General features: G+C 36.9%; 1 protein-coding gene across 10 annotated transcripts in view; it reads left to right on the forward strand.

Annotated features, from left to right (window-relative positions):
• LOC117977962 (contactin-associated protein-like 3) overlaps window positions 1-23,484 on the forward strand; it is a 238,102-nt gene extending 214,618 nt beyond the window's left edge. For 7 of the 10 annotated variants that reach the window (XM_055092007.2, XM_055092010.2, XM_055092008.2 and 4 more), the window contains 7 exons: window positions 6,352-6,576; window positions 8,148-8,281; window positions 9,180-9,267; window positions 16,103-16,333; window positions 16,569-16,640; window positions 16,988-17,161; window positions 21,006-23,484. In XM_055092007.2, the coding sequence (XP_054947982.1) occupies window positions 6,352-6,576; window positions 8,148-8,281; window positions 9,180-9,267; window positions 16,103-16,333; window positions 16,569-16,640; window positions 16,988-17,118 (881 nt within the window). In that variant the 3' untranslated portion in view covers window positions 17,119-17,161; window positions 21,006-23,484. The remainder of the gene's footprint in view (window positions 1-6,351; window positions 6,577-8,147; window positions 8,282-9,179; window positions 9,268-16,102; window positions 16,334-16,568; window positions 16,641-16,987; window positions 17,162-21,005) is intronic. The other 3 variants (XM_055092009.2, XM_055092012.2, XM_055092014.2) reach the window with 1 other exon arrangement.
• The last annotated feature ends 582 nt before the right edge of the window (window positions 23,485-24,066 follow it).

Here is a 24,066-nt window from a genome sequence, read left to right on the forward strand (position 1 = left end):
AAACGTTGAAAGAGATTAAAGAAAGAACTAAATAGATGGAAAGACATTCCATATTCATGAATTGGAAAACTTGAGATTATTAAAATGACAATACAACCCCAGCAGATTCAATCTAATTCTTATCAGAATCCCCAAAGCACTTTTTATACAAATGAAAAAGCCCCTATCAATATTTAAATAAAATTTGAAAAAGCCCAGAATAAGCAAAACAATTTTACAAAAGAACAAAGTTGGAGGATTCACCCTTCTTGACTTCAAAACTTACTATAAACTACATTATTCGAAACAATGTGGCACTGAATGAGGATAAACCTATAAATCAATGGAATAGAGCTGAGAGGCCAGAAATAAACCTACATACATACAGTCAATTGATGTTTAACATAGTCTTTGTCAAGATCATTCAGTAGGGAAGTAACAGTCTATTCAACATAAAGGTAGGAAAAGTGGATGTTCACATGCAAAGATTGAAGTTAGACCCTTACCAAAATTAACTCAAAATGAATCAAAGTTTTAAATCTAAAAGCTAAAACTATAAAATTTTTAGAAGATATATAGGCAGATCTTCATGATCTTGGATTTGGCAGTGGTTTTTTAAAAATCACCCCAAAAGCACGGGCAACAACAACAACAAAAATAGATTATTTGGACTTTATCAAAATTAACAACTTCTGTGTATCAAAGAACACTATCAAGAGAGTAAAAAGACAATCCACAGAATGTGATAAAATATTTGCAAATTATGTATCTGATGGAGGTTCACTATCTAGAATATGTTAATAATTTCCACAACTTAACAACAAAAAGTCTAATTGGACAAAGGACTTGATGAGACATTTCTCCAAAAAGATATACAAAGAGTCAGTAATCACATGGAAAGATGATACTCAACATCATTAGTTATTAAAGAAATGCAAACGAAAAGTATAATGAGCTGCCTCTTCAAACCTACTAGATTGACTATAAAAATAAATAAATAAAAAAAACAGAAAATAATAAGTTTTGGCAAGAACCTAGAGAAATTGGAACTCTCTTTTGTTACTGGTGGGAAAGTAAATGCCACAGCCACTGTAGAAATTGATTTAGAGTTAACTCAAAATAGTTAAACATAGAATTACCTTCGAACCCAGCAATTCCACTTCTACATATATAACCAAAACAATTGAAAACAAGAACTCAAGCAGATACTTGTATACAAATGTTCATAGTAGCACTAATCACAATAGTGGAAATAATACAAGTGTCCGTCAACACATGAATTGATTAAAAAATGTAGTGTACACATATAATGGTATATTGTTCAGCCATTAAAAGGAATGAGGTTCTGATACATGATACAACATTAATTAACATAGAAGACATTATGCTAAGTGAAATAAGCCAGACCCAAGAGGGCAGATATTATATAACTCCATGTTTACTAGATATCAGTAGACAAATTTGTAGAGACAAAGTAGATTCAAGGATACCAGCAGCTGAGATGAGGGGGCAATGGAGAGTTATTGCTTAATGAATACAGTTTAATTTTGGGATGATGAAAAATTTTGGATATCAAAAGAGGTGATAATTGCACAACATTGTGAATTTAATTAATGCTACTGAATTTCATATTTTAAATGGTTAAGTGGCAAATTATATATTATATATATTTTACCCCAAAGTATAGTGAAATCAAGAAAGAAATTAAAATGTTACACTCCAAAATATCCACCAACACAAAATAATAAGTCAGAAGGAAAGTGAAAAGAAAACAAATGAAACACATAGAAAAAGAAAAAGAAAATGGCAGATGTAAATCTAACTGTATCAATAATATTAAATGTTCATCGATTGAGCAATCCAATCAAAAGACAAATATTGTCAGAATGGATAACAAAAGAAATCTTAACTATATGCTGTCTAAGGACATACAATTTAGATTGAAAGGGGTAATTTAGTTGAAAATAAAAGAAGGGAAAACATGTACCGTGCAAAGAGTAACCCTAGAGAGCCAAAGGGACTATACTAATACCAGAAAAAATAAACTCTAAAACAAAAGGTGCTACTAGAAATAGGGAAACTTTTATAATGATAAAAAGTTAATTCCCTCAAAAAGATATAACAATTACAAACTTATATGCAGTTAATAATATAGCCCCAAATTACATAAAGAATACCTGACAGAACTGAAAAGAGAAATAGAAAAACCAGGAATAAAACCTGGAGGATTCAATACTTCACTTTCAATAAAGGATAGAATAATTACTCAGAAGATTACCAAGAAAATAGAGTTGAAAAAAATAAAAACGCAATCATTCTAACACACATCTGTAGAACACACCACTTAACAATAGCAGAATGTATATTCTTCTCAAGTGTTCATGGAACATATTCTAGGTTAGACAACATGCTACCTGTAAATCAAGCCTCAACACATTTAAAAGGATTGAAATCATATGAAGGGTCTTTTTAAAACACAATGAGATGAAATTAATAACATAAAGAAATTGTGGAATATCACAAATATGTGGAAATTAAACTATACACTCCAAAATCAAAAGGGAAATTAGAAAAGGTTTTGAGATAAATGAAAGCAAAAATACAACATTACTAAAACATATAGTAACACAGCTAAAGCAGGGTTTAGAGGGAACTTTAAAGCTGTAAACATCAATATTTAAAAAGAAAAATGGTTCCCAAATAAAAAACCTGACCTGCCACCTTAAGACACTGAAAAAAGAAGAGCAAACTAAATCTAATGTAAGGAGAAACAGGAAATAATAAATAAAACAGGAGAAATTTCTCAAATGGATAATATAAAAGTGACAGAAAAAATTAACCAAACCAAAAGTCAGTCCTTTAAAATTGTTAACAAAATTGGCAAACCTTTAGTACAACTGACCAAGAATAAAAGAGATGATTCAAATTACTAGAATGACATATGAAAGAGTGATATTACTACCAACCTTACAGAAATAACATGGATTGCAAGAGAATATAAACAACTGTATGTTGAAAAAAATTATGTAACTTAGATAAAATGGACGAATTCCTAGGATGACACTAACTACAAAATTAACACAAACTACTACTTCTGTTTCAAGAAGGAGAAAATATAAATTGGCATATAACAATAAAAGGAATGTCTTAATAATATTAAAATACCACACAAAGTAAAGCCCAGGTCCAGATGGTTTCAAACAATTGATGCTATCAACTATCAGAATATATCAACTATTTAAAAATATATCAACTATTTAAATAAGAAGTATTAATTCTTCAAAACTCTTCCAAAAAATAAAAGAGAAAGGAGCATTTTTCAACTTATTCTGTAAGGTCAGTATTTCCCTAATACCAAAGCCAGACATAGATATACCAGTATATATATTTTAAATCTACAGACCAATATCATTTAACTAGATAGATGTGAAAACCCTGAACAGAGTATTACCAAAGCAAATCCAGTCACATATAAAAATGACTATACATCAAGACAAAGTGGAAATGATTCCAGAAATGGAAAGTTGTTTTAACAGCTGAAAATCAATTAATATAATATACTATATCTTAGAATAAAGGACAGAAACACGATAGTCTCTACTGATGCAGAAAAGTCATTTGATAAAATCCAACATCCTTTCATGAATTTTTGTTTAAATTCAGTAAACTAATTATAGACGATAACTTCCTCAGTCTAACAAATGGTATTTTTGAAAAACTCATAGCTAAAATTATATTTAATTTTAAAGACTGAATGTTTTTTTCCTAAGATCAAGAAGGAGACAAGAATGTATACTCTCACTAGTTCTATTCAGCATTGTACTAGAGGTTCAGGCCAGACTGATTAGGCAAGAAAATGAAAAAAAAAAAAAAGAAAAACATCCAAATTAGAAAGGAAATAAAACTATCTCTATTTGAGGATGACATGATTTTTTATATAAAAAAATCCCAAAGAATCTACTTAGAACTATTAAAACTAAAACCAAGTTCAGCAAAAATGCAGAATACAAAAACAATATACAAAATCAATTGTATTTCTACACATTAGCTGTGAACCATCTGAAAATAAAACCAATAAAACAATTTTATTTACAGTAGCATCAAAAAGAATAACATACATAGCAATACATTTAACAAAAGAAATGGAAAACACACTGAAAACTATAAAGCATTGAAAGAAATTAAAGGTAAATAAATGGAGAGATATGTCATGGGTTGAATAATTAATATAAATAAAATACCAGTGTTCTCTAAAGTAATATACAGATTCAGTACAGTTTCAATCAATATCCCACCTGGCTTCTTTCCTGAAATTGACAAGCTGATTTCATATGAAAATTTAAATGATGCAGAATAGCCAAAACAATCTTTAAGAAGAAGAAATTTGATAGATTCACACTGCCCAGTTTCTAAACTTACTGTAAAGCAGTATATAACTGGCCTAAGACTAAACAGATAGCTCATTGGGATAAAATCGAAAGTCCAGATAGATACCTCGCCATTTATGGTCAATGGATTTTACAAGAGTGCCAGGACAACCCAATGGGAAGAAGTAGTCTCTGAGACAACTGAGTATACATGCACATGCAAATGAATGAAATTAGACCTCTATCTCACACATACATAAAAATGTACCAAACAGACCTCGATGTAAGAACTAAAACTATAAAACTCTTAAAACATGGGAGAACAAAAGAGAAGATAACCCACAGAATGGAAGAAATTATTGCAAATCATGTCTCTTATAAGGGTCTAGTATTCAAATTATTTAAAGAGCTTTTACAACTGAATAAGATGCCGTTGGCTCACACCTGTAATCCCAGCATTTTGGGAGGCCAAGGTGGGCAGATCATGAGGTCAGGAGTTTGAGACCATCCTGGCTAACACAGTGAAACCCCATCTCTACTAAAAATACAAAAAATTAGCCAGGCGTGGTGGCGGGCGCCTGTAGTCCCAGCTACTCGGGAGGCCGAGGCAGGAGAATGGTGTGAACCCAGGAGGCAGAGCTTGCAGTGAGCGGAGATCACGCCACTGCACTCCAGCCTGGGCAACAGAGCGAGACTCTGTCTCAAAAAAACAAAAATAAAAACAAAAAACCAACAACTGAATAAGAAAAAGAAATTTAACCCAATTAAATAATAGGTAAAGCTTATAAATAGATATTTCTTCAGCAAATATGTGTGAATGTCCAATAAAATCATGAAAAAATAGTTGGCAACATTAGCCAGTAGGCAATCAAAGTCACAGTGAAATACCTCTTCACACAGACAAGTATAGCTGTAATTTAAAAGATAATAATAAATGTTGGTGAGGATGTGGAGATATTAAAACCCTCATAATTGCTGTTTGGAATGTAAAATGGTATAGCTATTTTGGAAAAAATATGGCAGCTCCTCAAAATTTTAAAGTTGGTGTTATCATAAGATTGAACAATTTTACTCCTAGGTATATATTCCTAAGAAAAATTAAAACGTGTCCATAGAAAAACTTACACGTGAATTTTCATGGAAGCATTATTTATAATAGTCAAAAAGTAGAAACAACCCAAATGTCTATCAACTGTTAAATAGATCCGCAAAATGTGGCACATCCATTACTATTTACATCCATTGAAATATTATTCAATAAAACGCATAAAATACTGATACATGCTACAAGATGGATGAACCTTGAAAATACCATGCTAAGTGAAAGAGGCCAGATTGAAAAGACCACACGTTATATGATTCCACTGATATGAAATCTCTTGAATAGGAACCTCTGCAGAGACAGAAAGTAAATTAGTAGTTGCCTAGGCTGGGGTGTTGGGGAGAAACAGAGAATGACTGTTAGAGGATATGGAGGTTTTTGTAGGAGGGAATAAGAAGGTGCATGGGGGAGGGGAGTGAAAATACTCTAAAATTGATCATGGCAATGTTTGCATATGCCTGCAAATATACTAAAAGACATAGAATTTTACACTGTAATTGGGTCTATTACATGGCATATAGATTATATCTGAATAAAGATGTTTAAAAATTAATGATTTGGGAAAAAATTGGAAACCAAAGATGAGATAAGTCACCTATAAATTATACATTTATACTGAAGAATTAGTTATATGTAAATATAAGATGAGGATGATTTGGAGAATTAAAATCTCTATTAAGTGTTAGTCAATTCTGGGTTATGAGTATATTGGAGTTTGCTACTTTTTCTTCAAGTTGTAGTTTTTAAAAAACTTCAAAAAGTGAAAAATAAAAAAACCAGGATTTTACTGTTACTTTATCTCCCAGGATATTTAAGGTTTGGTCTCATTCTCTAAATGTACTTAAAACAAGACCGTTGGACTTACATTTTGTCAACATAACAAAAATGTATTTATCATTTCAGAGATTTCCGCATATTTTGCAACTGGCTCCTCAATGACATACCATTTTCAAGAACATTACACTTTAAGTGAAAACTCCAGCTCTCTCGTTTCTTCATTACACAGAGATGTAACATTGACCAGAGAAATGATCACACTGAGCTTCCGAACCACACGAACTCCGAGCTTATTGCTGTATGTGAGCTCCTTCTATGAGGAATACCTTTCAGTTATCCTCGCCAACAATGGTGAATATCTTTTGTGTAAAGAAAAAGAGAACCCTGAATTAGAAAAATAGGACTGCAATGACATGGGTCTTTTCAGCAGTCAAACTACAAACGATGAGAGAAAACTGTATGCCCTCCAATGTGTTTGGTTTTTCAGTGCCTTCCTTAATGGTTATTATAAAAGCTAGCATTTCAAGATTAAATTAAGATGCTTTTCTCCCATTACATGTTTGATAATTTTACGGAGTTGATATGCAGTTATATTTCTTATTATTGATAGGATGACTTTAATAGTACATGATGACTCAAATTGGTTTTGCAGTTCATTTTGAAATAAGATATCTAGATACATGACATACATTCCCTCCTCATTCTAAGCAAAATAGAGGAGCATTTATGTGGGTGTTATAGTACAACTATATAAAAGCCAATTCCTATAAGCAACAGATAAGTACAGCTGTTCTTTATCTCATCAGTGGCTGAAAAACTAGTTATATCACTTTTATAGAAGAAAAGTGTAATGACAGCCTCTCAAACAGTGGTAATTGGGGCATTGCAAAGTTTTTACAGTTGAACAAGAAGACCAAGCTTTAAGTTTGTTAGGTACACAGCACAAAAATTTCATGTCTAGAAAAAAATCTACAAAATCTCTGATTGGGCTGGACGTGGTGGCTCACGCCTATAATCCCAGCACTTTGGGAGGCCAAGGCGGGCGGATCACGAGGTCAGGAAATCGAGACCATCCTGGCGAACACGGTGAAACCCCATCTCTACTAAAACTACAAAAAATGAGCCGGGCATGGTGGTGGGCACCTGTAGTCCCAGCTACTCGGGAGACTGAGGCAGGAGAATGGCGTGAACCCAGGAGGTGGAGCTTGCAGTGAGCCCAGATCGCGCCACTGCACTCCAGCCTGGGTGACAGAGTGAGACTCCACCTCAAAAAAAAAAAAAAAAAAAAAATCTCCGATTAACAGGATCTTAGTATAAGCTAAAAGAGAATTACAGATAATGAGGGTACATCTGTGTAGGAGAGGGGTATGTATATTAGAAGATGTAGATACTATGGAAACCTTGTCTCCTGACAAAACCTTTTCTTGTCCTCATTTTTGGATTATGGCAGAAGACTTAAAATAATCTGGCTATAAAAAAATCTTTATGCACATATCAGTAATACATTAAAATGAGCCTTATTAGAAGTTATAATTACAGGAACTGAATGTTGATACAATATTGCATAGAGTTTCATCATTTCATAAATATCAAAGTCATAATGAATTTAGATCTGAGTTCTGAGCTCATATGCATAATTTAAACCTTTTCATTTTTAAATGAAAAGGTTTGGGGAGACTGCTTGTTAACAACACATTTAGTCTTGACTTTTAAAATAGCATCATTGGATTCAGAGTCTGGCACAGGAATAGCACTTAAGTAATCACTGTTTCAGGAAAGATAACTATTGGGTGCATCTAAATTGATGCTAAATAGATTCAAAAGTGCTATAAGTAAATAATAATAAAAGTGCTCTAGAATCTGTATCAAGAGTTTTATAAAATACCACTTTAATTTTAAATGCCATTTATTTTTCTTTTTAGGAAGTTTGCAGATTAGGTACAAGCTAGATAGACATCAAAATCCTGATGCATTTACCTTTGATTTTAAAAACATGGCTGATGGGCAACTTCACCAAGTGAAGATTAACAGAGAAGAAGCCGTGGTCATGGTAGAGGTAATCCCACAAATGCAAAAGTCAAACTAACTAATATTATTATTTTGAGAACAAATAATCTAATGAAAAAATTTGATAATAAATATTAATAGAAGAGCAACCCATTCAGTGCTGCTCTTCCATAAGTCAAGAAGAAGCCAAATATGGCCGGGATCTGGGAGAGAGGAGGTGGTTGTTTATTCTGTATTGCTTTGTTTTGTTTGTTTAGCAATGCAATTCTGTCAAAGGTATTATTAATATTTTACTATTTAAAATATCAAAATATCTTTATTTGTTTTACTTTACTCAATAGGGGAATGTTCTCTAGTTTATCATAGTGACTACTGGTGGAATCTATTCATTGATATTGCAGTGGGAACTTGTCTTATTCTGATTATGAAAGAACAAATACTTTAGCAACTTAAAAACATGGTTTAAAAGCACACAACATAGTTATTAAAATGGGAATAAGTAAGAAAATAGACCTGAGTCACCACAGAGGAAGTAAATTACACATTGTCATCGGCATTGGAAGGAAAATATACTGTATAGAGAACAACAATGCTTGGTTTTATGTTTCAGATTTTCTCCACAGAATGAGTACGTATTTAAGTTTAAAACAGCCAATTCCATCTTTTTCATGGATTCTGCCAATTATAGATCCTTCCATTATGAAGAAGAGTAAAGCCAGCAAGTGGGTACATCGTGGATAGAGTGGTAGCTGATGGCATCATAGGAATTGCTTATAAAATAGCTTCCCCTTCTAAATGATTAATTATTTGAAGGTGGCTTCTTGAGCTTTTGTAGTGGTACTTAAAAGTGATTTATTTTCATCTTTCCTTTCCTCATCTTCCTTTGCTTCCTTATCATTAAAATTGTACTTTCTGTTGATGTTTGCTTCTCATGGGACATCTAATAGGTTCACCAGAGCGCAAAGAAACAAGTCATCTTGTCCTCAGGGACAGAATTCAACGCCGTCAAATCTCTCATATTGGGAAAGGTTTTAGGTAAGTAGGAGAAAGAGCTTTTTCCCAAAAAATCTAAGTGTCATGTCACAAACTCTGGAAGCATTCATCATGCTGAAAGAAGCTCCTTGTCTTACTTGAATAATAATTTCACAGTGAGTGACAATCAAGGTGCAAACTGTACTCTTGCCTGAGTGTACATATAATCATGAGTAAGTGCTGCCTGTGAGATGTGCCTGGAAAAATACCTCCACACTTAACCTCTCACTTGGCAATCATGCATAATGGATCACGGTATTTTTCTAACCCTTCTTGAAAAGTGAAATGTTATCAAAGCTGACACGAAGTTCACAGATTATGTATGTATTAATCAGCATCAACACCGGAGACCCATCATTCAATGATAAAACTACGTTTGAGTTGAACACAAGAGAAAAAACTGGTAATCTTATTACAGCAGATGAATACAGTTTTATTTCTCTCTCAAGCCCTGCTTTGCCTGTTGTTTCCATCCTTTTTGACTTTAGTATCTAACAGGAATGGGGAGGCATATTCATAAATATCTATTACGCAAAGTAGAAAGTTACAGTAATTGTCTATCATATTGTCTATCATAACCTGTTGTAAAAGCACAGTTAGCTTTACATTTAATAAAGGAACTGAGGAAAGTAATCTTTTTTTAAAAAAAACCCATCTTATGTAACTCAATTAAGAAAATGAACTATACTTTAATATTAGGATCAAAAAGTTGAATAATATTTATTATATACATCTTTGTTTCCTTCCAAATAAAGGAGAACATGGAATTGAAGGTGTTAATGTTTTCATTCAAGGATGGTATATTCAAAGGCATGTAACTTACGGTATAAAAATCTACATTGAAATTCAGCAATGAAGTATATACTCAGAAGCAATTGATCTCAGAAAATTATAAATATTCATTTTGCCTGTCCTTGGAGGTAGAGATAATCATCAAACATTAATAAAACACTTTATACTTTGAACAACTGTATTTTAGGATTGGTTCTGCTATACATTTTTTGCCACTCTCACATCATTTAGCAATTATACCAAAACTACAATTTTATCTTTAAATTTGGAATTATATAGGAAGTGCTTTCCTTAACTTATAGTAAAATAGACCAACAAGTTGGCTAATAGAGAAGCCACTAATTTTACGAAGAAAGTTACCCAAAACACTCTGTTCTAAGTTACCAATATATTTCTCTTGAGTCCCTGTAAATCTTTGATTCATCCCTTCATTTAAAAATATTTGGTGAGCGGCCAGGCGTGGTGGCTTACGCCTGTAATCCCAGCACTTTGGGAGGCCGAGGCGGGTGGATCACGAGGTCAGGAGATCCAGACCATCCTGGCTAACACGGTGAAACCCCGTCTCTACTAAAAATACAAAAAAAAATTAGCCGGCTATGGTGGCGAGCACCTGTAGTCCCAGCTACTCAGGAGGCTGAGGCAGGAGAATGGCGTGAACCCAGGAGGCGGAGCTTGCAGTGAGCAGAGATCCTGCACTCCAGCCTGGATGACAGAGCGAGACTCTGTCTCAAAAAAAAAAAAAAAAAAAAACTTGGTGAGCATATGCTATGAATGGTTTATTAAGCACTGAGAAAGCCTCTGAATGAGAGAAACACTATACCTACCCACCCTCACTACACTCACATGTTAATAGGTACATAGGCTAATATATGAGCAATTCTAATAAAATAATACTCATATCCAGCCTAATTTATTATTATGCACCCTAACAATGCCTTAGAAAAAAATGGCCCAAAATCCATCATAATTAAGATGCTGTTTCTGAGCACCTCAATATGATTTTGCCATTTCTGAGTAGTCTTAGTGAATGAAGACCATTCAGATTGACTATCACAAGATCAATTCAGAGTAAACCAATTTAAATATAAGCTTTTTAGATTTTGAATTTTCTATATAGCTTTGAATTTTATCCAAGAGGTAGCTTTAAAGAGTGCAAACACCTAAAATACTTTATAATTCAGTAAAGATGATCCATCATAAATTAAGATTTGTTTTTAGATACTTTGGTATTATTGGTATTCTTTCTGTTTTGCTTTGTGTGTGTACATGTGCACATGTATTTAAACACTTTTGAGATGAGTATCACTCTGTCGCCCAGGCTGGAGTGCAGTGGCGCAATCTCGGCTCACTGCAACCTCTGCCTCCCAGGTTCACACGATTCTCCTGCCTCAGCCTCCTGAGTAGCTGGGACTACAGGCGTGTACCACCACGCCTGGCTAATTTTTGTATTTTTAGTAGAGACGGGGTTTCATCATGTTGGTCAGGCTGGTCTCGAATTCCTGACCTCGTGATCCACCCGCCTCAGTCTCCCAAAGTGCTGGGATTACAGGTGTGAGCCACCGCGCCAGGCCCCTTAAACACTATCTTAAAAATTACATATATATATATCAAAAAAACAGAGTGCAAAAATGGAAGATGCCTTTTTGTCTGCTCCCAAAAAGTAAAAAAAATTAGCCTGTAAACAGTTGCATATGAATACAGCTGAGCTTATATACCTTAGGAGGTATACATTCTAGGCTGAAGAAAAGAAAACCCACTGAAGGACTATATTTCAAATAGAGCTCTAGATATGTAAGAATGCCAAATAGTTTTGGTAATTAAATATTTCTGGAAATTGCCTTTTGAGTTTTGTAAGGAGATGTCACATAAGACATACAGTTTTAACATTTAAAATTCATCAACCTATGTATTTTATATTACTTCTGTGCTATGGTGTTTGTCTCATTTAGAAGAAATGGTTTATGTTGGGTCTGGGATTTGATTTTACCTGATTTACGAGCTAGGAAGTTAACAGCTTTTAACTGTTTTGTGGATGCTGTCCTGGTACAGAGACAAAGGACCCTATTACTCATGGCACGGCAAGCCTCGTGAGCAGCAGTTCATTTGCATTGTTTTCCCTTGGCCCTGAAGCCTTATGGGGCAGTGATGGGTGCAGATGAAGCCTGCACCTGTGGCCAGGTTTGCACTGCAGCAGAGGAACACTGAGTTTGGGGAATCCGCCGATTTTGTAACAAGCACTAAGCAAGTCTATTCTTTGTCCTGGAGGGGGTCATGACCTTATCCCTCAATGTTGCTTGCTTCAATTATAGCCTTGAGAAGTGGCCTGAGTAAAGTGCTGTCAGCATCTTGCACTTCTTGGCAAACCCAGCAAAGCATGAGGAGACACTCAGAGCCAATGGTGGATTGCCTCTTTCAACATTACAGAACAAAAACACCCAAAAACCCTATAAAAAGTCAAGAAGATAGGAGATTTTGGGGGTTTTTTTTTTCCCAAGAAAGAGCAATGATTGTATCAATTAGTCCTTTATTGGTAAAATGAGGAGGCTGCACTAAGTTATCTTCAAGATTCTCTTCGATAGAAAATTCTAAGATTGTTCTAACTTGGTCCATTAACCAGGATTCAGTGGGCATCACAGATGTCTTGAGGTCTTTGAAAGTATAAGTCAACAAAACTAATGCTGTCCAATAGAACTTTCTGTGATGATGAAAACGTGTAAAGTCTGTGCTGTCCTATGTGGTAGTCCCCAGACACACTTGAGATAAATGAGTTTTTAAGCACTAGAAATGTGGCTAGTATAACTGAGGGACTAAATTTTACATTTTATTTAATTTTAATTGATTTGAGTTTCTTTTTTTTTTTTTTTTTTTGAGATCGAGTCTCACTCTGTCATCCAGGCTGGAGTACAGTGGCGTGAACTCGGCTCACTGCAAGCTCTGCCTCCCGGGTTCACGCCATTCTCCGGCCTCAGCCTCCCAAGTAGCTGAGACTACAGGCACCCACCACCATGCCCGGCTAATTTTTTTTTTTTTTTTTTGTATTTTTAGTAAAGACGGGGTTTCACCGTGTTAGCCAGGATGGTCTTGATCTCCTGACCTCATGATCCGCCCGCCTCGGCCTCCCAAAGTGCTGGGATTACAGGCATGAGCCACCGTGCCTGGCCTGATTTGAATCTCAATGGTCACATGTGGCTAGTGTCTACCATATTGCACAGTGTAGAAGACTGTCCACTTACTTATCTAGTTGTTTTTTCCTTTAGTTCAACCAAGTGGTGGCACCCTTTTGTAAGGATAGACATCCGTCTATTTGGCATGACTTCAATGGGCTGGGAAGACAACCCTATCTCAAATATTTTTTTTCCCACAACGTCAAGTGCCAATATTTCAAATTCTGTATTAGAGATCCATTCTTTTGACTCTTCTGCCAAAATACACATGCCCCTGAAAGTGTTATCAAAAGCCATGACCAGGAATTTGTGCAAACATGAATTTACTCAGGAGCAGGCTTTGATGGAACAGAATAGAGAATTGGAAGGGGGCTGGGTGCAGGACCCCGAAGTTGAGAAAGCCCAGAAAGGGAGGCAGACAGGTCACCATACATTTTTGATTAGAGCTATTCAGCTAAGAGAAGCAAAAGTGAAGGGTTTTGACCATGTTGCCATGTCAAGGTAATAGACAGGAAACTGTATCTACATGTCACCACAGTTAAGAGTTGAGTTCTACTGAATATTGGTTAACTGATAAACAATAAATAGTAGTGCTGACTAAAACCTGGGAGTACAGAATCACGAGTTTCTTCCTGGATTGTGGTGCGATTGCCAGGTACACTTCAGAGTGGGCAAAGGAACTCCTTTCTTTCAGATTTTCCAGCTTAAAGTATATATGGTGATCATTTTCTAATTAAGTCATTTATTAAAGATGTAAGAAAGTTCTACTCTGTTTCATCAGCTCCAAATTAAACAATTGCTCAAGGTTTTTATTCAGGGTTTTAAAGAGAAGTCTGGCCGGGCGCAGTGGCTCATGCCTGTAATCCTGACACTTTGGGAGGCTGAGGTGGGCAGATCACAAGGTCAAGAGATCGAGACCGTCCTGGCCAACATGGTGAAATCCCATCTCTACTAAAAATACACAAAAAAAAATTAGCTGGGTGTGGTGGTGCATGCCTGTAGTCCCAACTACTTGGGAGGCTGAGGCAGGAGAATCACTCGTACCCAGGAGGCGGAGGTTGCAGTGAGCCGAGATCGCGCCACTGCACTCCAGCCTGGGGACAGAGCGAGACTCCATCTCAAAAAAAAAAAAAAAAAAAAAAAAGGTCTGCCCTAAAATTATGTGATTCTTCTCTAAACTACAATTATTTAATGTAAACCATCTTGTATCATGTCAAAAGATAAAAATACTCTTGTTAAGATCGTGTGGCAGACTTTATTCAGGACTATGGCAATAGGTATAGGAATTACTGGAATGGGGCTTTGCAGTTGGGGAAAGAGACTGAGCTCAACTTCAAATACAACAAGGAGAAGTGTGGATTCATAGCCAAAGAGCAGAGTGGCTGGGGTGGGGTGTCTTGAGTGGAAAACTACAAAATGGGAGAGTAATTCTTGCTAAACTGACTCACCAGGTTTCCTGGTGATGCCAGGCCAGGGTTGTCAGACATCACCTGCGGGGTGGTGAGAGGGATGAGAAAGGTGATTAGATATTGAGAGTGATCAGATATTGAGGGTGGGAGATTTGGGTTAAAACCAAATTGGCAGGATTCTTGCTAAGCTGGACGATGAAAGACCAAAGGTCAGGCTGGTTGAGCAGAGAGCTTAGAGTAGCCTGACCAACATCTGGTCATGGGGAGAATCTTTGTCCATCCTGTCAAAGTTCTTTCTTGGAAAAAATAAATTATGTAAAGATCCTTGAACTGGAAACATCATAGAAAAATAGAAATGTAAGAGAAATTGTCATTCTGGTCAGGATCTAAATGTACTAGAGTAAAACCAAAGAAGAGTAAAGAGGGAAAAGTGAGAGAAGAAAAAGAAAAATTTCCCAAGCCTCTCATTTAGGGAGGAACTGTTGTGGGGAACCCTGCGGTGGTGTGGGAGGGAGGGTGGGGAGAAAGAACCATGCAATCGCTCATCTCACTGTTGGGAATGGGGGAAAGTTGGAAAAAGAGGATCTGGTTTTCATATAACAGTGTGAAGGAATGATTTTGATTGTGAGGGCTAGGGAAGTTGAGCTCTCAAACTCACAAAAGGGAAAGCAGGAAATAAGAAGGAAATTGATTAAACCAGCAAAATAAAAGGAAAAAAAATAATGTGAAATAAATAGTGTAAGATAAAAAAGAATAAAATCAGATATAGTGGTTATTCCTCTAAAGACAAATGGACTAAATTCTCTCAAACTAGCTTTAAAATTAACAGTTAAATGCTCTTACAATATTGAAAATGAAGGGGCATGCCAAGAACTAGCAGGCAATAGCTGATAAATTTAAGAAATGCAGCACTACTTTCAGATAAGATTGAATTTAAGATTGGAATATAATCGAATCTTAAATGAGATAAAGAGGGATATTATCTGATGACAAAAGATAGTTTATTCAGATAATATGAAAGTCATCATACAAAATAGCAACTATAGTATGAAGGATTTCCAGAGCTCTGCCCTCATCTCCAAGAGTCGCTTTTCTGTAATCCTCCGGATTATTGGCTGTGAGCGCCATTAAAATTTTATTTTAATGCTATATTTTAAAAATTAAATGGCAGAGGATTTCTTAAATTTATGCCATGTAACCGCTTTCCTATGAAGCTCTGTTACTTGCAGAGAGCCAGCCATCTGCACTTGAACGAATCTGTTAAAAACCTGCCTTTCATAACCCTGACAATGGAAATAGTTGCCAGACAGGTAAAGATTCACGGTGACCTCTCCTGGAGTGAAGGAACGAGGGGTTCGGAGGGACCTCTCCTGGAGTGAAGGAACGAGGGTCGCTGTCTTGCAGATGCGGGGTGTCCCTGCGCCCCCATCTCCGCCGCTGCGCCCTAACTGTGTGTTCCCCTTCTGTCCTCAGAGGCTGCCGGCGCGGACCCGGACACAAGGCGGGCGGCGACTAGTGGCTTCACTGGCTGCCTCTCGGCGGTGCGCTTCGGCCGCGCTGCTCCCCTGAAGGCGGCGCTGCGCCCCAGCGGCCCCTCCCGGGTCACCGTCCGCGGCCACGTGGCCCCTATGGCCCGCTGCGCGGCGGGGGCGGCGTCCGGCTCCCCGGCGCGGGAACTGGCTCCCCGACTCGCGGGGGGCGCAGGTGTGTGGCCCTCCACCCCTGCGCACCTGAAACTGCGCTTCTCTCAAATGTTTGTGAATTTCTCAAAAGCCTTCTTTTCTCGGTCTCTGTCATCCTTCTTTTTTTCCTTTTTTAAAATACATTTTTGTGATGTTCTTATTTTAATTCACTTTTAATTGACAAAAGTTTGCTATGTGTAAATTGTGGCGTGATTAAATCAAGCTAATAAACATCATTCTCCCTTTCCCTGTTGTAGGTCGTTCTGGACCAGCGGATGAGGGAGAGCCCTTGGTTAATGCAGACAGAAGAGACTCTGCTGTCATCGGAGGTAACAAGGCCCTGAATGACCTGGTGCTTGTCATTATCGCTTTAGATAATGATACCATTACTTAGCACAATGGGAAATATATGTAAGAATCAACACTCAGTGGTGAGGTCAGAGGGGTGCTATGTATTGCGGTTGGTGGTGGTTTTTTGTTTTTTGTTCTTTGTTTTTTTTCTATTTTGAGACAAGAGCCTCACGCTGTCACCCAGGCTGGAGTGCAGTGGTGAGATCTCCACTCACTGCAACCTCTGCCTCCCGGGTTCAAGCGATTCTCCTGCCTCAGCCTCCTGAATAGTTAGGGTTATAAGAGTGTGCCACTATGCCTGGCTAATTTGTTGTGTTTTTGGTAGACACAGGGTTTCTCCGTATTGGCCGTGCTGGTTTCGAACTCCTGGCCTCAAGTGATCTGCCCGCCTCAGCCTCCCAAAGTGCTGAGATCACAGGCGTGAGCCACCATGCCCGGCCTTCGTTGATTTTCTGAGGCAGTATTTGCTGATTTCAGCTTCCCCGGGGGTGCTCAGCATGTAAGAATTCTGCTGAAACAATTTTTTTTGAAGAACAGTTACAAAGCTAATAATGAAAAGTTATTAATTTGAAAATAGCTGTATTCCCTAGGACATGTGGGATATTTGTCACGGTAATGACAACTGTTGGACGGACCTGAAGTAATTATGTTCAAAGCAATGGAAACCTCAGCTAATTATCAGAGCATACACTTTATGGTACTTTTCTTCAATGACAAATAGTATGATTTAGATACTCCCATGACAGTGTTTCACTTATTTAAGAAGTTTTTTTGTTTGTTTGTTTGTTTGTTTTTTGAGACGGAGTCTCGCTGTGTCGCCCAGGCTGGAGTGCAGTGAAGCAATCTCGACTTACTGCAAGCTCCGCCTCCCGGGTTCACGCCATTCTCCTGCCGCAGCCTCCTGAGTAGCTGAAACTACAGGCGCCTGCCACCACGCCCGGCTATTTTTTGTATTTTTAGTAGGGGCGGGGTTTCACCCTGTTAGCCAGGATGGTCTCGATCTCCTGACCTCGTGATCCACCCGCCTCGGCCTCCCAAAGTGCTGGGATTACAGGCGTGATTATTTAAGAAGTTTTAAAGGCACACATTATTTAAAGTGTATTGTTATTTTAAAGTGTAAAATTCCCTGTCATTAAGGACATTTACAATGTTGTGCAGCAGTAGCCATTGTATGTTTCACTTTTAATCATACTTTGGAAAGAACTAATCTAATAGGCTAAGAATGTTTTGTGGTTATTTTTAATTGAAGAAAAGTGAAGTTAAGCATAGCTTAAAAATATGTTTTGGCAATGAAAACTTTTTTTCTAAAATATAATTTATTTAGAGCTGGTGCAAAAAATAAGCATTCACCTTTCCTTGTTAATTAATGAGTGAATTATTGAAATCTTTGTTTGTTTGAGACGGAGTCTCGCTCGTCGCAAAGGCTGGAGTGCAGTGGCGCCATCTTGGCTCACTGCAAGCTCCGCCTCCCATTCTCCTGCCTCAGCCGCCCAAGTAGCTGGGGATACAGGTGCCCACCACCACGCACGGCTAATTTTTTATATTTTTAGTAGAGACGGGGTTTCACCATGTTAGCCAGAATGGTCTCGATCTCCTGACCTCATGATCCACCTACCTTGGCCTCCCAAAGTGCTAGGATTACAGGCATGAGCCACCATGCCCGGCCGAGTTATTGAAATCTTAATTGTATTCTTATTCTGCAGACTCTCCATAGCACATGCAAGAGTAAACTAGTTGTGTTTGTTTCCTTCAAAATGACAGAAAACAATTTCGACATAATAAAGTTCTGACTAAATTTCAGTTGAGGATATTCACATTTCCATCACTATCTCAATTCTTTTTCTCTTAGAAATCAGTAAGGTGTAAATTAAAAATACATGACCTGATGAACAAAAACTGTTTTAAACAGTTTCCAGTGGGAATGTGGTCAATAATGCATATCTAAAAGGTATACTTTCGTGTTCAATTTTAAATCAAATCCAATCCTAAATCAATCATGCCTTTTTAGGAGATTTTTTTCATTGCAGTGTAAAAGCAATTTCAACATGCCGAACATTTTCACGCTAGGTTTCCAAGTCCTACAGACGTTTACACAATGTCAGGGTTAGTACCCAGCTTTTGGTGAGAAGGAAATGGGCAAGTTGATCATAGAACCAGCTCTTATCTTTGGAATTGTATTATATTGCTGGTGGTCAAATATCACTGGCAAGATTGACGGAGTAAACGTAAGGAGACATCTTAGCAGTGTTCTCTTCCGCTGAGAAATTCTTAGCCTGAACGAGGGGATGAAAAGGAGTCTGTGGAAGGCTTCCCCTGGGCTTTCCCAAAGGCAGTTTGCATTTTCTAATAGGGACTGGCTGAAGATATAAATTAATATTTGTGTGAAGTACTTTAAATGTACGATGTAGGCAGTAAAAGCGTGGGGGAGGAAATATAATTTCTCCTCATCATTCCTAACTTTGTAGTTGGGACAGACCTCTGATTAACAAGAGAAAAACAAGCAAGTTTACTAAGGCATGCAGCCCACAGCACGTGGGAGAAACCTCAGTGAAACTCAAAGCGCAGTGGCTTAGAAGTCTGGTTCATCTTCAACAATACATTTGTGGAGAAATGACAGGACAATGGAAAGCAATTTTAGGTGTCCGAAGGCGAGAAACCGTGGGAAAATAAATATATGGGAAGAAACTAGTGGAGTACGTGTGTTTTGTACATTCTTCTGCTGACATCCCTGAGCTGGTAAGAATGGTCTCCGGTAAAAGAGAATTTACATCCTGTCTTTAGATGAAAAGAGGGGAGGATCTAGAGAGCTCTTCCTCCATTGGCTGCTTCTTAATTGCCTTTACTTCAAAATATTTGTCAAAAAGGCATATTTGGGGGTGACATATTCTGATTACCTTCAGAAGCTTGTCTTTATACACATTTATTTCTTTTAGGGTAGATTTTACTTTCATTTGTCACTAATATGATTGCTTCAGTACACAGCATTCTGTGGCATGGCTTCATGCTTTAGCACTCTGGCTCTGAATTAAAGCCTGAAACAATTTATAAAGATACTGGTATCCAGGCCTTCCATTCATTTATTCTGATTTACTGACTTAGTGTGCAGCTAGAGTCGAGAATCATGGACACTGCTAATGGTTTCAATATTTTAAAACATTTTGCCCAGGTCTTTCAAATAATCCACATTCCAGGTAAAAAAAAAAATGAATAAATATGCCTGCAATATTTTTGGTAATAGGGATTGATTACATATATGCGACACTACTGCGTTTGAAAAGTATATTATCGGCCGGGCGCGGTGGCTCACGCCTGTAATCCCAGCACTTTGGGAGGCCGAGGCGGACGGATCATGAGGTCAGGAGATCGAGACCATCCTAGCTAACACAGTGAAACCCCGTCTCTACTAAAAATGCAAAAAGTTAGCCGGGCGCGGTGGCGGGCGCCTGTAGTCCCAGCTACTCAGGAGCCTGAGGCAGGAGAATGGCGTGAACCTGGGAGGCGGAGCTTGCAGTGAGCCGAGATCGCGCCACTGCACTCCAGACTGGGCGACAGAGCAAGACTCCGTCTCAGAAAAAAAAGAAAAGTGTATTATCATAAAAGTATTTGAAAAAATTTCATTAAAATGTACCCATTTCATTGTACTAACAATAACATGTAATGATCTGTGATGATGCAAACACTCTATACTTGTAAAATGATTTAAAATTTACCACTTGTTAACTGAAGGATGTACGCAGTCTTAGAGACATGTATGTCTCTATTCTTTTAAATCTGAAAGCATTATCTAAAACCCAATCATCATATACCTGTAGGGAAAAAGCCTAACACAGCCATATCCAAAAGTCATAGTCCGTCAGAAGTATGTTAAATGTTATAAAATTACTTGACCTCAGCATTTCTGAGTTTTGGTGTTTTCAATTTATAATATAATAGGTGGTTGGTTTACTTTAACCAAACTTAAAAAGCAATGATGTCTGCAAAGCCTCTGATTGGACCAAAAGTCACCATTTATACTCTGACATTGAGGCCAGGCACGGTAACTCACACCTGTAATCCCAACAATTTGGGAGGCCAAGGTGAGAGGATCACTTTAGCCCAGGAGTTCGAGACCAGCCTGGGCAACATAGCAACACCCCATCTCTACAAAGAATAATTGTAAAAAGAAAAAAATAAAATAAGCTGAACGGTGGAGTGGGCCTATAGTCTCAGCTACTTGGGAGGATCAAGGCTACAGTTAGCTGTGATCATGCCACTGCACTCCAGCGTGGGTGACAGAGTGAGACCCTCTCTTTAAAAAGAAAAAAGAAAAAAAATTATGATGTTTTATTCTTTTCTCTCCCTAGGTGTGATAGCAGTGGTGATATTTATTTTGCTTTGCATCACTGCCATAGCCATACGCATCTATCAACAGAGAAAGTTACGCAAAGAAAATGAGTCAAAAGTCTCAAAAAAAGAAGAGTGCTAGGACAGCTCTAAACAGTGAGCTCAATGTGCAAAACGCAGTCCATGAAAACCAGAAAGAGCGAGTCTTCTGATTGGCAGCTGTGGCTGTCTCTATCACCGTGACTGTGGACTTGCCTGCTGTTGCCATCAGGGTGCACACAGCAGGTGCAGTGCTGTCACCTGGCTGAAGACCTGCAGCCTCGGAGCCTCTGGGAGGTCCCTTTCTCCCTCGGTGAAACACAGTCCTCCACATCAATTTCCAAACAATGAATTAGGTATGGCCATTCATCACTGTTCAGTAGTTTCCCCGTCCAAAGGCTCTCTTCCAAAACTGCAGTTTGATCTGTGTTAATAATTGTGGGGTTTTAGATGAGAAAATGACTATAAAGCTGTGGCCCTACTTTATTTTTTAAAAATGACAGAACTTTTGTTCAGATGTAAAAGACAAAATTGCACTTTAATGTTTTTTGTTACTTGAAAACATATCTGGGATCCCTTTTTTTGGTCCTCTGCTGATATTTATAAAACAGGAAATGCTTCTTAGACTACCTTCACTGGCATTTCCATAGTCCTGGAATCCAGAGCCAAGTGGCCTATCTAAAATTCACAGCCCTTTTATTCTCCTGTGTGGTGGTTAATACAACGCAGGTGAAGCCTGGAAATACTACCATTATTTTTGGTGTATTGCTTTTTCTAATTGACTGTTTTTAATGATTTTGATACATTTTAATGTTGAAATTAATATTGAATGTTAGCTATGAAATTTTAGTATTGAATTTTATAATGGAACAGAACATTGGTAGGTAACAAGATGCAAGAGGATGTCAATACAAGATTGTCTGCCTGTTTTTCTTTGTAATTTGTAATTGTGATCTTTTGTAACTTGTGATTATGTTTTTAACTAAATTTACAACCAGATACAAACACTACTTCTTACACAGAGTTATCCTTTATTTATATCATTAATACGTGAATGAAACATCATCCTAACTTACTTCCCCAAGATATTGAGAGGTCATGTCTGTTTTTCTTTATCATTCATTTCTTTTTCTAAAAGTTGTTACTGGTATGCTTTTGATTTCCTATGACTCTATTATGTTGTACAGAACATCTTTTCAATTTATTAAAAAAATAGCTTAACTGAAGATCACTAATTCCTTTTCTAAATTTTGAACTGCTCTAGGCATAAATATCATTGTGTATTATCCTTTCATCTAATCACTTTTGGAATGTAAACTGAAGGCTGTTCACTCCAAGTTAAGTTAGCATTTACATGATGTTTATTAAATCTGCCAGTCTGATCACAGGTTTATGACCATGGGGCCAAATTCCCATAGATTACCCAAAATTGAATATGTGCTATTAACTGGAACATGTCTCATTAAGGTTTACGTACACACTAAGACAGCAAAGGATTGGAATTAACTTTATGGAGACAGTTCCAGGGACTAATATTGAAGCAGTGGTTATTTGATAATGCATGGAACCACCATTTGGATTTAATAAACCAATTATATAAAAGCAATGATGCTACACTCTTCATATTCCAGATACCAACTGCCTACCGAGGACTAATGAGATGGTATATTTCTTCCACATCAGGGCAAGCTGAAAATATATTGATTCAGCGTTACTGTTACATAAATGAATTTCCATCTTCTCATATGTGTTATTTTTGAAAGAATGAATACACTCTCTGTCTTAAATCCGCTCTTAACAAATGATCTCTTCTCAGAATACTACATCTGTATTGAGAGTACAGACAGCCCATTGGTCACTGCACCTTTTGCAAGACAGCGAAACGGATGCATCAAATTGCATTGATACATCATCACCATCAATCTTTTGCACTGATTTTTAGACTTAATCTTCTTATTTGAAAATAAACTCATTTTTAAATAAAATAAAAAATATTTTAGGGAAAGCTCTATAAAATTAAAATTACAGAATTATATGCTTTTTAAAATTTATGCAAAAATGTGCAGACAAATGTATTCTGTATTGGTTTATGTATCACTTTGCCCTTGTATATTTTGAGATTATTAAGATTTGTTGACTTTTTTGGTTTGATATTTATCATCTGTTAAATTTTTCCTTTTAAATTATTAAATGCAAAGTGCAAGAAAAAGAGATAAATATTTACTGATTGCTAGATGTAAAAATATCTATGAATATATATATTTAAACTTCTGCCAGAGAGCAACCATCTAACAGTCAACTTACTAAAATCTAAATTGAGTACTTTTTACTGTTGCAGAGAATTAAGTCACTAAACGTTATTTAGATATATAGATGCTAGTTGCAAGTAGCACCCTTTTGTAATATAAAAGTAAAAGCATAATAATTTCCCAACTTTTGTCTTCAAATTAAAAAAGAAAATAGCATATAATTACCATTCTTCATTTGAGAAAGCTGAAGATTCTGATGCTTAAAAACTTCAGAATTCTAATATTAAAAATAGAGTGGTTCATGTGACATTAAAGGCTTATCTCTGTAAAATAGTGACACTGGTGAGTGGTATTATCTCAATATTTTTGTCCAAATTCACCTTAGGAAATCACTGTAAATCTTCATTGTTTCCTACAAGTCATTATTACGGCATAAACTTAACATACTTTGATAGTAGTTAGTACTGATACGTGACATATTCTACCCCGTGTCTCTATTACTCTGTCTCTATTACTGTGAAAAGTCACAGTAAATTTAACATTTTCTTCCAGACTGTGTATGATCTTTCATTGTAATGGAGACATGGAGTAGGATAAGTCATGTATTAACATATAAGATTTTTTTAACCTGCTCCCTCAGTTTTATAGATGAGACAAAGAAAAGGTTGTAAGAGCTAATCTCTTCAAGTAGGCAGTACTAGTAAGTTGTCATGCGTGGACTGAACTCCTGACACTTCTCTCTCTTAACTTCAATCCATAGAGAAGCCCACCTTCCTGCCTTCCCAGTATTATT

This window comes from Pan paniscus, chromosome 11, assembly GCF_029289425.2.
Source record: "Pan paniscus chromosome 11, NHGRI_mPanPan1-v2.0_pri, whole genome shotgun sequence".
NCBI classification, from domain to species: domain Eukaryota; kingdom Metazoa; phylum Chordata; class Mammalia; order Primates; family Hominidae; genus Pan; species Pan paniscus.